At 40.7% G+C, this 18011-nt stretch overlaps 1 protein-coding gene across 2 annotated transcripts in view; it reads left to right on the forward strand.

The window, feature by feature from the left end:
* Window positions 1-16971, forward strand: part of CLIP1 (CAP-Gly domain containing linker protein 1) — a 118087-nt gene extending 101116 nt beyond the window's left edge. Inside the window, exons 20-25 of one of the 2 annotated variants that reach the window (XM_052654310.1) lie at window positions 4168-4220; window positions 10619-10736; window positions 10817-10967; window positions 11484-11533; window positions 13849-13973; window positions 14758-16971. In XM_052654310.1, coding sequence (XP_052510270.1) covers window positions 4168-4220; window positions 10619-10736; window positions 10817-10967; window positions 11484-11533; window positions 13849-13973; window positions 14758-14983 — 723 coding nt within the window. In that variant the 3' untranslated portion in view covers window positions 14984-16971. The remainder of the gene's footprint in view (window positions 1-4167; window positions 4221-10618; window positions 10737-10816; window positions 10968-11483; window positions 11534-13848; window positions 13974-14757) is intronic. The other variant, XM_052654311.1, reaches the window with a different exon arrangement.
* The last annotated feature ends 1040 nt before the right edge of the window (window positions 16972-18011 follow it).

The following is an 18011-nucleotide window of genomic DNA, read 5'->3' on the forward strand; positions in this document are numbered from 1 at the left end:
CTGCCCCCTACATTGGAAGGTGAAGTCTTAACCAATGGACTACCAGGAAAGTCCCTGTTGGTCACTCTTGTTTCAATTTTACTCTCATTGACCTTCTACTCTTTCATGGATTAATTTGAAGTAAATCCTAGACATACTATCATTTTATCTGTGAACAACTTAATACCTCTAAAAAATAAAATCATTCATTTCTTTTAAATTGTAATGTTATTTTACAATTAGAAATAACTGGACATGAGTTTGAGCAAGCTCCAGGAATTGGTGATGGACAGGGAGGCCTGGAGTGCTACAGTCCATGGGGCCGCAGAGTCAGACAGGACTGAGCTACTGAACTTAACTGATAAATGTTTGTAACATGAAACAATACAAATACATACCATTTCAAAGTTACCATTCCTCCTATTGTTATTTCATTGAGGCAACATTATAAATGGTTGTGTTTCTTTCCATAGTGCTCTTCGTTTGTGTAACAGTCTCTCTATATATAATAATTGTTTTTGTTTTTTACAAAACCTATATTGTATATATTACTCAAATTTGCCTGTTGTTGTTCAGTTGCTAAGTCGTGTCCTACTCTTTGTGACCCCATGGCACACCAGGCTTCCCTATCCTTTATCTCCTGGAGTTTGCTCAAATTCATGGCCATTGAGTCAGTGATGCCATCCAATCATCTCATCCTCTGTTGCCCCCTTCTCCTCCTGCCCTCAATCTTTCCCAGCATCAGGGTCTTTTCCAATGAGTCGGCTCTTTGCATCAGGTGGCCAAAGTATCGGAGCTTCAGCATCATTCCCACTGATGAATATTCAGGGTTGATTTCCTTTAGGATTGACTGATTTGATCTCCTTGCAGTCCAAGGGACTCTCAAGAGTCTTCTCCAGCACCACAGTTGGAAAGCATCAATTCTTCAGTCTCAGCCTTCTTCGTGGTCCAATTCTCACATCCATACATAACTGCTGGAAAAACCATAGCTTTGACTATATGGACCTTTGTTGGCAAAGTGATGTCTCTGATTTTTAATGTACTGTCTAGGTTTGCCTCCCTCCCCGCAAAGTTATATTTATTAAGGTAAAATATACATAAAATTCACCTTTCATAGATATGTGGTTCGGTGAGTTTTGACATATATATACAGTCATATGACATACCCTTACAATCAAGATCTTCTTCTCCCCAAGAAGTTCTCATGCTCTTCTTATAGTCAGTCACCTCCCAGTTCCTAAACACCGTTTCTCTCTTCTGGGGTGTGATAGTTTTGCCTCTCTTTCGGGCTGGCCAAGAAGTTCATTTGTGTTGTCAACCCGGTTCAGTCCCTGGTTCAGTTCAGTTCAGTCGCTCAGTCGTGTCCGACTCTTTGCGACCCCATGAATCGCAGCACGCCAGGCCTCCCTGTTCTCTTTTGGTGTCCTATCATATTGCCTTTTCATACTGTTCACGGGGTTCTCAAGGCAAGAATACTGAAGTGGCTTGCCATTCCCTTCTCCAGTGGACCACGTTCTGTCAGACCTCTCCACCATGACCCGCCCATCTTGGGTTGCCCCGTAGGCATGGCTTCGTTTCATTGAGTTAGACAAGGCTATGGTCCTAGTGTGATTAGATTGACTAGTTTTCTGTGAGTATGGTTTCAGTGTGTCTGCCCTCTGATGCCCTCTTGCAACACCTACCATCTTACTTGAGTTTCTCTTACCTTGGATGTGGGGGTTTCTCTTCACGGCTGCTCCAGCAGAGCACAGCTGCTGCTCCTTACCTTGGATGAGGTGTATCTCCTTACCACCACCGTTCCTGACCTTCAACCTGGGATAGCTCCTCTAGGCCCTTGGGTTGCTTCTCCCGGCTGCAGGCCCTGGCCTCGGGTGCGTGGGTAGCTCCTTCCAGCTGCCGCCCCTGGCCTCGGGCGTGAGGTGGCTTCTCCCGGCCGCCACTGGTTGGGGAACTAAAATCCTGCAAGCTGAGTGGTGTAGCCAAAAAAAAAAAAAAAAAAGGTCACAAAAGACAAGGAAAGAATGAGGAACCAGCTACACTAAAGAAATATGACTACTAAATGAAACTTGTTATCCTGGATTCGATCCTGGACCAGAAGGGAAAAAAAAAAAGAACTATTTCCAATGAAGAATTGATACAGGACTTCCCTGGTGGTCCAGTGGGTAAGAATCCCCCGCTCCAGTGCAGGGAACAGGGGTTCGATCCCTGGTCTGGGATGATCTCACATGCTGAGGAGCAGCTAAGCCTGTACACAACTACTGAGCCCACGAGCCCGTCCTCTGAACCTAGACCAGCCACTGCGGTGAGAAACCCACATATCGCAACAAAGAGTTCTGGTAGGAATCGTTGTGATTTTCTTTAGGATTGACTGGTTTAGTCTCCTTGCTGTCCAAGGGACTCTCAAGAGTCTTCTCCAGCACTGCCCTTCACTATCTCCTGGAGTTTGCTCAAATTCATGGCCATTGAGTTAGTAATGCCAGCCAGCCTGCCACAACTAGAGAAAGCCCACATGGCAACGATGACCCAGTACAGCCAAAAAATAAATAAAAGAGTCAGTACAATAAGTACCCTAAATTTCTGTTCCATGGAAATTCAGGCACAAGAACTTCATCCTCCAAGAAACGGGGAGAATCTCTGCATGCTGTTCTTTGCAGTGTTGAATGATTTTCCAAGTGTTTATTGATTACTTGTATTTTCTCTGCTGTGAATTACCTGCCATGTCACTTAGGTATTTGTATCTGCCTTGTAGTCATTTTGCAGTCTTGTTAAGTTTTTTTCCTTTGTTTCAGTTTTTATAACTATAAAACAGTCTTCCTTGTTTAAAAAATAAATACAAACCACATAGAAGGATGCAGAGGGAATGAGAGCCCCTCTCATCACCATATCCCACTCTCCAGATGTTTTCTCCCTCTCATTTCATTTTTTAAAGTTTGCCTCCCACTCTTTTTCCTTCCTTTTACTCTTTAAAAATTTCTAAGTATTTCCGTGAAGTGAATTACTCATGCACCAGAAGGATTTATCTTAATGGACTAGGAAAGGAACGTCTATAGTGGGAAAAAAAATCTGTATGTTAACCTCTGTAGATTTCTTGATAGACTCATGTTCAAAACATATATGTTTCTATTTAAGAATTTTTAAAGTATAAAGACCTTTATAGCAAAGCACATACATAACTGACACGTAATCAGAAATGAGACCACAACTACTTACTGTGAGTAGCAGCTTAAATTCCAGGAACCTAGAATCTTAAATCCTAGAATCCATAAATTCTTAAATAAATGGAAACCATTACAGAGTCTTTGCTGTTATCCTTTGATTAAAAAACAAACAAAAAAATGGACTTCCTGGTGACCCAGTGGTAAAGAATCTGCCCTGCAATGCAGGGGACCTGGGCTTAATCCCTGATCTGGGAAGATTCCACATGCTGTGGGGCAAGTAAGCCCTGGCCACAAGACCCAGTACAGCCAAAAAAGAAATAATTTTTTTACCTGTAAGAGTCTGTTCACCTTTTTGTGTTGTTAACAGTGTGACTGTATTTGGCTAAACTCTGGTGTCGTTTGGGAGTAGAGGTGTGTCTCCATCACAAGGTTGACTAGCTGAATCTTTTGTTTTTTTCATCCTTCATAGAAAAACAGAATGTTAGAACTAATGGACTGCTGGGAATTCTTTTGTAACTTTATTTTATAGGTGAGAAAGAAATGAGTGGAATATAATAGGCCTAAGATGAGGCCCTTGTAGAATAAATTACCGGTTCTTAGCCCTGCCCAAGTTAGTGACATTTGCCTTCTGTTATTTCAGGAAAGGAACCAGAATGCTAACAGTGAAGCTTCCCCTCATACATCTAGCAAATAAAGGAAATATTTTTGGATGTTTAAGATAGGGCATGTACACAGTGTTGGCTAATACTCCAACTCTCAGGTCCCCAAGGAAGAGGAGTCATTGAGATCATAAGTGATTTGTAAATTAGTAACTGTGGGACTTCTCTGGTGGCCCAGTGGCTGAGACTCCACCCTTCGAATGCCATCCATATGGTGATGTGCACTTGGTCTTGTCTCACTGCCTCTCAGGAAAGCCAGTTGCTTTAGCTTCACTGGAGCGTGGGAATGTGACCTGCAGGATGAGAAATCAGCCTCTCTGAGGGCTTGTTATGAACTGAACTTTTTTTTTCCTGTGTGTATTTTTTTCCAGCTGGAAGAAGAGAGATCGGTGCTCAATAATCAGTTGTTAGAAATGAAAAAGAGGTAGGCTTTTCTTTTTGTGTATATTATTTTGTGTGTGTGTGTACGTGTTTAATAAGGAAAATGGTGGAACATGCTGTGTGAAGTGACTTGTAGAAAACATACGACCTTCTTATACTCAGAAAATTGCATTGTGATAGTTTGGTACTCATAATTGACAAATTTGCAAAGTTTCAGTATGAATTATTACTAACAGAAGATTTTTGATTTTTAAGTCATGTTCAGTTGCATTTATTCAGAAGTATCCTAAAGTCAGATTGTCTCATATTACATACTGCTGTACCTCCTAGTTTCAGTAACTAAAAATACTGCCATTTTACCTAGAGTAATTGATCTGCATATAAATACTGATTTCAGTTATATAAAAAGTTTAATTTTTTCACAATAATGGGAAGCACCATTTTAAACATTTCTATTTATTTTCTGAAAAAGAGCTTTGTTACTTGTTATTCTTTGATGATAATCAAATGCTATTCAAATGGAAGTTTCCAGGACTTTTGAGTAAGGATAAATGGGCCCCCAGGAATAATCATTTAGAAGCCTGATGCTTATGCTTTCTGATGGTCTCTGTCTGCTCTTTTAAAACGTGCAGTTTGTGTCTAGAGAAACTCTCTGCTTTACTCTGCATGCCAAGCAGGTTTAGCGTGCACTGTTGCTAAGACCCACAGCCTGTGGGTTGCTGTACAGTGGTTTGCTGTAGAGTACATCACAACAGTGACGTGCTTTTCTGTCTTATTAAATGTGAAAAGAAAAATAAACCTTTAGAAATAGTACAATCAAGAATTCCTGGGGCTTCCCTGAACAGACTCCGCACTTCCACTGCAGGGGGCACGAGTTTGAATTCCACGTGGTGCTTGTGCAGCACGGCCAAAAATAAGTAAATAAGTTTTTTGAAAAGAATTCCTGTATACCTCAATTTAAAAAACATAAGAAAATAAAATAGGGAAGAAAAATTCCTTCACAGTCTTGCAGAGCGCCTTGTTCTCGACTGTCAGGGCAGAGGAAGTTTCCCTTACTGACCACCGACACAGGTGTTTACGCTGACAGTGTTCCTCCTGCCTGCACAGCAGTTGCTGCAGAATCTAGGGCCTTATTTAGCCCACAAAGATATTCAGGTTCCATAAGCTACATTCTGAAGGAAATGAGGCCTCAGTCCAGGGGTGCCTTCCTCCTTTTTTTTTTTTTAAGACATCCTTAAACTCTTTCTTCTTTAAAGTTTCACATCAGACTGCATATGTGTTTCACAACTGCCACACCCCTGGTCCAGCCAGGTGTCCACCAAGTGCCCCTCCTGAGCTGTGGTGACTGGCCTGCTATGACTTACCCTGGGACCTGGGTTCAAGCACAGCTCTGCCCATGGGGGCCTTGGGATATTTAACTTTACCTGAAAAAGGCTTTGTTTCTTGAAAAAGAACCCCGTATATGCAGTTATCAAGGGTATGTGAAAATATAATAGCACTTACTCCTGAAGCATTCTGGTAAGGGAATGTATAAAAATCAGCAGATGTGAGTACTGATGTAGTGAATCCCTTTGCATTTATGCAGCACTTGTAATTCACAGATTTCTCATATCTCCAAACAAACCGTTGAAATCTATATTGGGGCTTGCATTTAAAAATGATGAAATCCAAACCCCCAAACTTGGGCAACTTGGCTAAGAACTCAGATGCAGGCACAAGACCCAGGACTTCAGATCTTTTTACACGGGGTCTTCTCTCACTGTACATTTAATGTTTGCTTATTTTTACTTTTTAATATTTTTTAAAAAGAAAGATGAGAGGCTTTGTTAGTCCTTTCCTTGTGGTGACTTTGACTAAATTACATGCCTCTCCAAGTGTGATTAGACGTGTGACTTTTTTTCCCAGCTTTAAAAGATAGAACAAATTTGGATACTTGTCTGTCCCTCTCTCCTTATTTTTCTGCTCCCGTGTTAGGTCCTGGGTATGTTTAAGAGAATCTCTCTTGAAAATTATTCTTTTAATTGAAAAATGCAGATAAAGATAATTTTTTCTGGGAGTGAAAAAATTTTAAACATGGTTTCTTATATTTAGAACTTTGGTGGGGGAGGGGTTCAAATTGTTAATTAACCCTTATGGAAAATTAGGTCTATTTGAGAAGTCTGGATGCAAATATATTTTAGCTAATGTGGGGGGACCGTGAATGCATTCTGAAAGTCAGTTTTGTAAAGGATTTGTATGTAGATCTAGGTAAGTAACAGATAAGTACATGTAGCATAGAGTACTAAAAAAAACTGGATACTTCCTTAATTTAAAAGTCTGGAGTGACTTCTCTGGCAGTCCTGTGGTTAGGTCTTCATCTTCTAGTGTAGAGGGTGGGGGTTCTGTCCCTGGTTGGAGAGCTAAGATCCCACTCATATGCCTGTGGTCAAAAAACCAAAACATTACAGAAAACAACAACAATATTGTAGAAAGCTGAATAAAGACTTTAAATATGGTCCACATTAAAAAAAACACCTGAAAAAAAAAAATCTGGAAAGTACTTAAAAATCACAAAAGCTATTTGAAATGTGGTTGTTCAAGCAAGAACTGAGATCTTAGTCAACATACATAGCCAAGAAAGAATATAATTGCTTCATTCAGACTATATTGTTCATTATTTTGAAGTGCAGTACTTACTCCTGACATGGGGTGAAACTAAATATTTATCATTAAGACATTAGTATCCCCTTCTTGTATTTGCTCTCATTTTTTTGCTATCTAACATTGAATCGCAGGCAACATACAGTAAAATTTTTTCTCTTAGCCTGAAAATGTAATCATTTCTTTGGAAAACCAGACTCCGAGTTAGGCAGACCTCTTTCAAAGCAGTTTCCAAGGCATCCAGTAGATGAAGCAGAGCTAACCTCGACTTGCTCTAACTGACAGAAGGAGAGAAACATGTTCCTCTGGCCAGAAAGCCTATGGCAGAGTCGGGAACCAGTTTGGCTTCCCTCCCTTCTGTAGGCTCTTTGATGTCAGAGAAGGAAGCCCAGGGCCAAAATCTTAGATGTGGACTGTAGAGTCGGGATTAATTCTGCAGGCGACCCCCGCAAGATTCCCGTCAGGAAGGAAGACTGGTGGGCGGCCCGCCTGCACGTTCTGAAGAGGTCACTGCCCCTCCAGCTCACTCAGCTCACTGTGGGTTGCTAAGTGTCTGACTGTCTCGAGCTTGCGCTGCTTATCAATGCTCATCTCACCCCCTCTCTTTTCCCTTTCCTACACTTGCTTCCTTTGCTCTATCTGTGTGTCTTTAATGGTAAGACTAAAGAAAGTCTATCCACGTTATAATAAATAAATTTCATATATTTTTTAGTAAACCAAGTTGTCGTATATATTTTTTGGCTGCCTTTGTCCCTCTGTGTCTTGCTTTTGTTTTGAAAAATATCCTCAGCAGTACACACACACACACACACACACACGCACATATCTTTTTTATATCTCTATATACAGCACAGAACTTCAGTGCAAATTTAGTTCTCCTTGCTGTATTTGCAGTTCTCTTCGTGTTCCTAATATTTGGTTCTTGTTATCTTGCGTTTTTAAAGCCTGCCCCGTAACACTTTAAGGTATTTCCTTCATTACCGGAATTTATTTCTTATGTAAGTAGTCAGGAAAGAATCTGGGTTATACGTTCTCTTGGGGGAAAGATTTCTGGCCCCTGAAGCCCTTCTTTCATGTTATGTTTATCTTCCCTCCTTGATATTTTTAGTAAGGCCAAGTCACTCGAGCCAGAGTGTCTTTAAAGTAACACGGGCCCTCTTGTCGATGTGATGTGTGACTCAGGTGTCAGTAATGTTGGCGGAACTAGTTTAGTTTAGACCATCCTGGTTTGCACAGTGGGATTTGGGCTCAGGAATTGCCTAAGATGCTGACATTGAAGACCTGTCACCAAGAGGAGCTGCCAGGGTCTATTTGTCCCTTCAGAATTTGGTATACAAATCACAAGTCAGATCCCTTTCTTAACCACCCACCTTTTGATGACTTTTGTCCAAGAAATAACTGTTTGCTATCTTCTTAGAAGGCAGCCTCACTTAGAGGCCATATGTATGTGGGGATAAGCAGAAAAAGACACCTGTGCCTTTTTCTTCTGCCAGCTGATGGTGTCCTTATCCTCCCTAACACAAAGATTTAGAAGAATCTAAATCTGCTAATCCCCCAACCCTGGTAATTCTCAGTAAAAATATTGAAAATCACATTGTTCAAATTTGAGTTGAATTTATAAGCGAATCTCAATTGTTTGCTTTGAAATAATTCCTTTATTATTTTACAAAGAAGCAGAAAGTAAAAATGGCCAAATCATGGAAATACAAGCTCTTACTTTTAATGGCCTTATTACACTTTACCTAATGTGCTGTATATAGCAAGGAACCGAAATAGATTTTACAATAGAATGAACTACCAAATATCCTTTAATAGAAACATAAGGAGCAGAAGATTTATTGAATCTTCAGATAAAAATAGATGTTTACTTTCCAGATAGAAAAAGATGCCTATACATTCCTTTCATTTAAATCTTTAGGGTTCTTTTGTTTTTTGTTTTACGTAAGCACGATCCTCTTTCCTAGTGAGGTGTCATCCAATTGGTAATTTAACATCACCAAGTGTTCATATAACACTTGGGTGTTGAATTCAAGACATTTTCTGTAAGTCTCAGATTCTTTTCTTACTACTTATTCTGGGGTATAAGTGTAAGCCACACACTGAGATAAATACAACACTTATATTTTCCATCTTTGTGTAGAACTTCAATTTACCATAAACCATGAGAATTCTGTAATTCGTGTGCCGGATATCTTGGGTCTCACTAACCAGACATACATTCTGCCATTTCTAACCTGGGCCTCAGTTTCTGATCCCTCCAGTCAGTTCTAAGACAGACCAAACCACTACGTGCTCCATGTTCACCCAGCTCCTCCCAACAGAACCAGGAGCAATTTTTCTCTTTGCACCGTGAACTCTCAATGATGATTACCCACGTGAAGGCAGTGCCTTAGGTTGTAAGACCCAAGGGCTAGCTAGGAAATTTTCCACCAGTAATGTTTTTCCCCAAATATTTTTGTGATACAAGGTCTTTTTTCCTCTTTTTTCACACTGCATGTAATTTTTTTTTTTAACTTATTTCAAAATTTGAGGTTTCCAGGAGCCGCAAATATAGTACAGAGAGTCCTACATCCCCTTCTCTCATCTTCCCCTCACATGTCCATCTTAGCACGCCTGGTCCTTTGATCCAAACCAAGAGAGTAACATTGGTCCAGACCCCTTAGCCAAACTCTAGACGTTGTTAAGATTTCCCCAGTTTTTCCACTCCATGCCCTTTTTCCTCTCCCAGGATCCAATCTAGGAGACCCCATCACCTTCAGTTGTCATATCTCCTTAGTCTCCTCCAATCTGTGACACCTCCTCAGTCTTTCCTCAGCTTTCGTGACACTGGCACTTTTGAATTTTCACCACAAAAACGTAAATAAAAGCACACACATTTATAAACACACAGTAGCCTCCTGCCCTTTGGGGTCATCTCTGTTGTGTCCCTCCTTCCCTGTCTTCCTTTCATCTCTCCCTTTCTTTTCCCACTCCCCTGACTCCAAGAAACATCTTCCTCTCCTGGAAAGCCTGGCGCCCCTCCCTGTGCTGATAACCAGACGCTGAGTTGGCCTGAGAACAGACTCCCCGTGCACTGACCTGCTCCCTCCAGGTGTCCCCCCAGCTTCCATTCTGCAGCTGGAAATCCATCTTCACATTTCTGTCCTAGCTTTTTTTGTAATTTACCTTTCATTTCTATGAGCAAGCGAAAGTCGTCTTCAGAGTCTTTATGGACGTAAAGTAATGATCCTTCAGTTTGAATAGTGGTCATAATCTCTACTACTGTTTTGGCCCATAAGATCTCCAAAACACACTCTGGGAACTTGCTCAAAGTTACTGAAATTAGTGAGAACCAATCGATACTTCCAGCATAAAATTGCTCTGCATGATGTCTGTACAATCGCTTTGCATGTGTGTATTTTAATTGTTGTTATTGCCTGGTAATCAAGAAATAACAGAATTCATCTGGGAGGGGGGTTAGATTTTTTGTTTTTAATAATTCTTTGCGGGGTGCAACAGTCTTGTTTTTTTAATTCATCTTCCGAAGTTATTAACTTGTTTCTTTAAATTCAAACGGATACAATGATATGCAGATTCTGGTATATCTCTGCATAGGTAAACTTTTTCTCCCCTCACAGTAAGTAAAACTTAAAGTAAAATTTCACCAGCATAATAGCCTTAAAGTCCCTGTAAAACTTCCCTGTGATACTTTCTCCCCTTATATTAAGCTAAAGTTAATTGAGTGTTTTTCTCTGATCCATGTACACTGACCACCCTCCCAGTTGATTTCTGGAATTTTTTTTTAACTGTTTGGTCTTTTAGAGAATCCAAGTTAATAAAAGACGCAGATGAAGAAAAAGCTTCCTTGCAGAAATCCATCAGTATCACTAGTGCCTTACTCACAGAAAAGGATGCCGAGCTGGAAAAACTGAGAAATGAGGTAGGGTACCCTCCTGAGGGAGCCTTCCCGCGGCCTGTCTGTGCACGGACCCCGAGCCTAAGCCAGCCCATGTATTTCAGGTCACGGCGCTCAGGGGAGAGAACGCGTCCGCCAAGTCCTTGCATTCGGTTGTTCAGTCTCTAGAGTCTGATAAGGTGAAGCTTGAGCTCAAGGTAAAGAACTTGGAGCTTCAACTCAAAGAAAACAAGAGGCAGCTCAGCAGCTCCTCAGGTAATGTGACCACTGCCGCCTCCAGGGAGGAGCTCTTCCCGGGGTAGAGCTGCCCTTGGAAGGAGGCACCTGCGCCGCCCCCTGAGGGGGCCCCCCTGGCCTGGGCTCTCCCGTGCTTTCATCCAGGGAGACCCCACTCAAAGGGGGCGTGCCTGCCTCTCCTGCCTCTCCGCACTTCCGGACCTTCCCGGGGTCCTGCGCATTGGCAGAAATTTATATAAGGCAGTAGGTGACCGCTGCCATGTCGGGAGCGCCCGCGGGTTCTGAAAGCGCACTGCCGGGAGGAGACCGTGACGGACGTGATAGGCCGCCCACGGGGGGCCAGCCCGCGAGAGCGCCGCGGTGCCTTAGAGGGCAGATGCGGGACCGGAACTTCAGGCGTGTGCTCGGGCGCCTGTGGGGGTTCAGTACCAGAAGGAGTTTCTCCCACTGGCCCTTGCGTTGTAAGAACAAGGAAACAAGATGGGATGGCAATTTTTAAAAATGTCCCCCCTCCACTTTTTTTTTCACAATAAGGTAATACTGATACTCAGGCAGAAGAGGATGAAAGAGCCCAGGAGAGTCAGGTAATATGCCTTCCTTTTGCTTTGCTTACTTGTTTTTTTTTTTTTTAATCATTTAATCTTTTGACTAGGTAATGTATTCATATGGTCTGAGCATTGAACAGTATTAAAAATATATACACTGTTAAAAAAAAAAAACTCTCCCTCCAAACACCATCCCTCTCCTGCTCAGTTTCCAACCCCCTAAACAGATAATCAGGGTTATTACTGTCTTAAATTTTTTCGGAGATTTTTTTTAATGTATATACAAACCAAGACTAACATAGTCTTTCCCCTCCTTTGTTACACAAATGGCATATAAACTAATCTCTTATTTTTTACAGATGTATAGTATTCCATTATATGGATACACACACACACACACACACACACACACACACACACACACCCCATAATTTAATCAGTCCTTATTGGTTGACATGACTTTTGGGACGTTTCTGATCTTTTAGGTGCATTACAAACAATGCTATAGTGTGCTGTCTTGCACATCTATCGTATTACAGCTACACTAATATTTCTTTAGGATGAATTCCTAGAAGTAGAATTACTCTGTTAAAGGTTCCTTCCTCATCTTTACCTTAAAAAGACAGCTCTTGAAAACTGTTTCCTAAAGCCAAAATTATCAAAATAGCTTTAGTTGTAAAAGTGGGATTACATGGAGGTAAACTATTCTATTTTTGGAAATGGATGGCATCACCGACTCAATGGCCATGAGTTTGATGAAACTCCGGGAGTTGGTGATGGACAGGGAGGCCTGGCGTGCTGCAGTCCATGGGTCGCAAAGAGTTGGACACAACTGAGTGACTGATCTGAACCGATAGCCCAGAAGTAATAAACATGTATTTTCAGTTTTAATTATATATTTTGGACATATATATCCCATTCAAAATTCAAAGGTACAACAGCCATCTTTCACTTTTAAATAAAAGAGAAACTCAGTGAGTTGGTGATTTGTCTGTTATGACATCTCCTTTGAAAGGTGTGTAAGAATTCAACCAACAGCCTGACTTTAACCCTGGCTAGCATTGTCTGCGCTTAGTTTACATGTCTAATGAGCACAAAATTAACAATGTTTTCTCTCCCCCTCTTCCTTTCTGCTTCCGTTTGTTTCATCTGCCACTGCCAACACTTTTCTTCCCATCAGCAAATGGTTTGTTTTATGTTTCCTAATTTGTGAGCATGTATGTGAGTGTGTGTATATGTGTGGCTTCCCACTGTACTTCCCATTTTATGGCTTTTTTTTCCCCTTCCTGATATGATACGTAGCTCCCAACAGGATATAGTCTTAGAAAACACAGTTTGAGAAGTGAGATAAGAGTCAGTGGGTCTGCCTCCAATGTCAGAAGGGATATTCTGCAGAGAATAACAAAGCCAGTGATTTCTAGCTTTGTTTTGTAACTGCCCCAGTGGGAGAAAAAGGCCAAATATTTCTTTGAAAAATAAATACTAGATGGGCCAAAAAGTTTGTTCAGATCTTTCATCTTACAGAAAAATCCCAAATGAACTTTTTGGCCAACCCAATATGTATATATGAGTGTACACACACACACACACATAATATTTTTTTTAATTATAAAGTAGGATTTTTTTTTTCCTGATGGACATTTAGAGAAATGAGACCTTTTCATTATTTGTAGAAGAGAGGAGAAACCGTTTTTAAATTAAAGTGCCCTTGCTTTGAAACGTCGGACAGGAGTGTTTCCTCCTGGTGGTCAGTCATCTCCTTACTCCACTTCCCCAAGTCTGGGCCCCAGTCCCCTGAACGTTGCCCTCTCAGTGTGTGCCTGCATCAGTTGAAAGGAAGCTTAAGTCTTCTCTTTAAAATCCTTCTTTTGGGACTTCCGTGTCAGTCCAGTGGTTAAGACTCCCCTCTTCCACTGCAGGAGGCACGAGTTCAATCCCTGGCCAGGGAACTAAGATCCCACATGCCATGGGGTGTGGCCCAAAACAGGAAAACCCCAAAACAGCTCCTTCCTTTTCTCTGAAGACCCACTTAGCATCCCACCATAACTAATAACTGAATGTTTAATTGTGGTCTGAGGAGAATTTACATAAGCTTATTCAAATCTACAGAACGTGAAAGTCCTGGATTGGTTCTACAGTTTAGCTGAACAAGTAACTGGTTGTGCTTTTTGTACAATTGTGTGTGTGTGTGTGTGTGTATAAACATATTTAAAAAGGGTTAAGTCACAGCCATTGCCGGCCCCTGTGACTTCAGTACACTGCAACCACAGCCTGAGTATAATTGCTGACTTCTTGATGCTCCAGGGTACATATTTCAGGCATTTTACACATTTTTTTTCCCCCAAACAAATTAGATTGACTTCCTCAATTCAGTAATAGTGGACCTTCAGAGGAAGAATCAGGACCTCAAGATGAAGGTGGAGATGATGTCAGAAGCAGCCCTGAATGGGAACGGGGACGACCTGAACAATTACGACAGGTATTTCATGCTCAGCGATGCTGAGTGGAACCTTAGCTCCATCTAAATACGTGTGTGTTTTTAAAGTTAGGTTCTCCAGACAGAGAAGGACAAATATGGCTTCTATGTGAAATCTAAAAGAAAATGGTACAAATGAACTTATTTGCAAAACAGAAATAGAGTCACAGATGTAGAAAACAGTCTTGACTTATGGTCACCAGGGAGTAAGGGGAGGAGGGATAAATTGGGAGACTGGGATTGCCATATACACACTACTATATATAAAATAGATAACTAATAATGATCTACTGTTATAGCACAGGGAACTCTACTCAATACTCCATGGTGAACTATATGGGAAAAGAATCTATAAAAAGAGGGCTATATGTATCACTTTGCTGTACAGCAGGTTTCGCAACACTGTAAATCAACTATAATCCAATAAAAACTAAAAAAAAAAGGAAAATATACATATAACTGAGTCTCTGCTATGCAGCAGAAAATTAATGAAACATTATAAATCAACTGACTTCAATATTATTTTTAAAAGTTAGGTTCTCCAGTGGATTGGAGAAACAATTGCTTTGTGATTATTTGGCCATAAACTGACTTCCACAGATCTGGCAAGAGAGTGGAAATGGTTTGATCTGAAGATTTTAAATGCGGACCGTAGTACTTGTACTTGAGGCTCCGCAGACTGCACCAAAGTCCTTGCTTGTGTTTTATTCCTTACAAATGATACTGTCTCTTGAATTTCTTCTGAGGGAGATGAGTTTCTGATCATACACATTGGTAACATTTGCAGCGATGACCAGGAGAAACAGTGCAAGAAGAAACCCCGCCTCTTCTGTGACATATGTGACTGCTTTGATCTCCATGACACAGAGGATTGTCCTACCCAGGCCCAGATGTCCGAGGACCCGCCCCACTCCACACACCACGGCAGTCGGAGCGAGGAACGCCCCTACTGTGAAATCTGTGAGATGTTTGGGCACTGGGCTACCAACTGCAATGACGACGAGACCTTCTGATGAAGCCTTCCACCCAGAACTGGGCTCTCTCAGATGCACTAGCGTGTAGGCAACTGACCACCAGCATTATGCGTGCAGACTTCAGAACTCACGTTATTTTTGACCCCCATCAACAAATCTAAGAAAATACTTTGATCTTCCACAAAATCGCCCTTTTAGTCTCCCCGTATAAGTTTATAAGTTAAAATAATAAATAAGGGGGGGTTTCACCTCTGATTTTTGTCTTCTTGATTTTTAAAAGTATTCCATTGCACCAGATGCCATTACACTCATCGTCCCTATGAGGGAGACCTCACAGAATGACTCCTACCCTTCCAGTACCTTATTTAAGTTAACTTTAAATTATGCCGTTCCTCTTCATATTTGCACTAAAATACTTCCAGGCTGCATTTGTATATTTAGATGTTTGGGTTAAGCTTTGACACTGGAATGAGTTGAAAAAAAAGTATGCCACTTTGCATTTTCATCTACTCATTTACTTTATTTTTAGTCAAAGAAATAGCTGAGTTCTTTGCACTACCCAATGTCAGTAGTGCCTTTATTTCAGGCTTGATGATACTTTTAGGTGTGATTATAAAATCATGAAACAGGTAAAGGGAGGGGGAAGCCCCCAAACTGCTGTGGGAACGTTTTATTATAATCTCGATGCTGCACCCACTTTACTCTACTGTGGTGTTTTATCAGTTTTGCATAATTTCAGCTTCTATATATTATATGTATATATTTTTGTAAAATCTATATTTTGGGGAAAAAACCTATTCAGTATGTCTTTCTTTTCAGATTTTTATCTTTATGAAAAAGGAAACACTTAAAATGTTCATCAGGACATGATGCGCTAGGCCAGGATCAACATCATGTGGCTTCGCAGCTGTGTGTTCTCTGTTTTCATTTTCTTTCTTTATCAAGAATAAATAACTGGGAGAATTTTCTCCAGATTTTGTTTTTCTTCTCCAACAAATATCCCCAGCAGTCGGTTAATTAGATAATAAGCCACTCTAAAACACCTAAATGAACCAATCTACAATCTTTACAACTTTTTTTTTTTTTTACTGTGTTTTTAGATGAATGTACTATGAGAAATTCAACATTAATAGTTTTGGATTTTCTTATCACAAAAAATAAAATGAAGGACCTCAACCACCAGTTTAGCAACCCGTTTGAATCTATTTATCTTCATTTGAATGTCTTTGAGAATATGTAAAAAGTAATAAATAAATGTATCTTCCAGGAGACATGTATAATAAAAACTTCTATAATTGTACATATGCCTTTGATGTATTTTCCCCTCCAGATTATCAACTATGTGTTTGACAAGTGAAAAATAAATATGTAATCAGTTGAAATTTGGGATTATAAACAAACATATCATAATAGGAACTGTTTCACAAACACAAAGTGTAAAGCAGTATTAAAATCCAAGCAAACAAGTGTTCTGTATCTACTTTAATAAATGGTTATTCTTTTTTGCCAGTGTAGTAGACTGGTATTATTCTCAGGTTTATTTGTCCTAATGGTTTTTCTTTAAATGAGCAAGCACCAGAGGTCCAAATAGCAATTTCTACTGCAGTGTGTTGAGAAACTGCTTTTAAGAAATGATCGCAAAGCATTCTGTGACCCACTCAGCATAAAATAAATACCCAAGGTGGTTATCCATTGCTTTGTCTCACTATATTACCTCACAGAAATGTAAGTGGCACTGTGCAGTACCAACTACCTATTAAAGAATGAAGTTTGGAAAGAAACTCTGAAAGCTGCTGTGATATTTACCAAAATGATGACTGAACCAAGCAGTCTGGTCTTATGAGCTCTGATTCCCCCGCAGGTAGATATTTCCAAAGCAGAGGGACCAGTTGAACATGACCAAAAAAGTACCCTGACAGTAGTCCTGGACTTCAGCATTGACAGAACTGATGAAAAGACTCAAACTATTAATCTACACTTATTGAGATCATTTTTCTCTCTCTCTCTCCATATATATATAACAAATCATGTTGTACACCTAAAATGAATGTTAAATGTCAATTATATCAATAAAAAATACATTTTTAAAAAGAAAAGTTTCTAACACGAAACAAATTATTTTAAAATTAAATATGTTTGGGACTTCACTGGTTGCCCAGTGGTTGAGGCCCAGTGCTTTCAATTCAGGAGGCACAGGTTCCATCCCTGGTTGGATCCTGATGATGCGTGGTGAGTCTGAAAATTTTTGATAGAGTCAAGTATTTTTTATAGAGTCAAGTTGAGAGTGGAAGTGTGTAAATATGTGTAACTGATTATTACCTCCAAATTCCACTCTGCTTATTCATATGTGGAAAAAAAAAAGTGAAAGTGTTAGTCACTCAGTGGTGGTTGATGCTTTGTGACCCCATGGACAGCAGTATACCAGGCTTCCCTGTCCATCACCAACTCCCGAAGCTTACTCAAACTCATGTCCGTCGAGTCGGTGATGCCATCCAACCACCTCAACCTCTGTCGTCCCCTTCTGCTTCAATCATTCCCAGCATCAGGTCTTTTCAAATGAGTCAGTTCTTTGGATCAGGTGGCCAAAAAGTATTGGGAGTTTCAGCTTCAGCATCCTTCCAGTCCTTCCAGTGAATATTCAGGACTGATTTCCTTTAGGATGGACTGGGTATGTAGCCGCTATTCCCTTCTCCAGGGGATCTTCTCCACCCAGGGATTGAAACCTCCTCTCTTAAGCCCCCTGCCTTAGCAAGTGGATGCTTTAGCATTAGCACCACCAAGGTAATTGCTTGGTGCATCCTTTCTTCATAACAGTGTATAGAGGGTTGAAGGGAGCCAGGCAAGACCAAAACTCTTCAAGCCTCATTCAGTTCAGTTGCTAACCTGTATCCGACTCTGTGACCCCATGGACTATAGCACACCAGGCCTCCCTGTTCATCACCAACTCCCAGAGTTTACTCAAACTCATGTCCATTGAGTCACTGATGCCATCCAACCATCTCATCCTCTGTCCTCCCCTTCTCCTCCCGCCTTCAATCTTTCCCAGCATCAGGGTCTTTTCAAATGA

This window comes from Budorcas taxicolor, chromosome 17, assembly GCF_023091745.1.
Source record: "Budorcas taxicolor isolate Tak-1 chromosome 17, Takin1.1, whole genome shotgun sequence".
NCBI lineage: Eukaryota > Metazoa > Chordata > Mammalia > Artiodactyla > Bovidae > Budorcas > Budorcas taxicolor.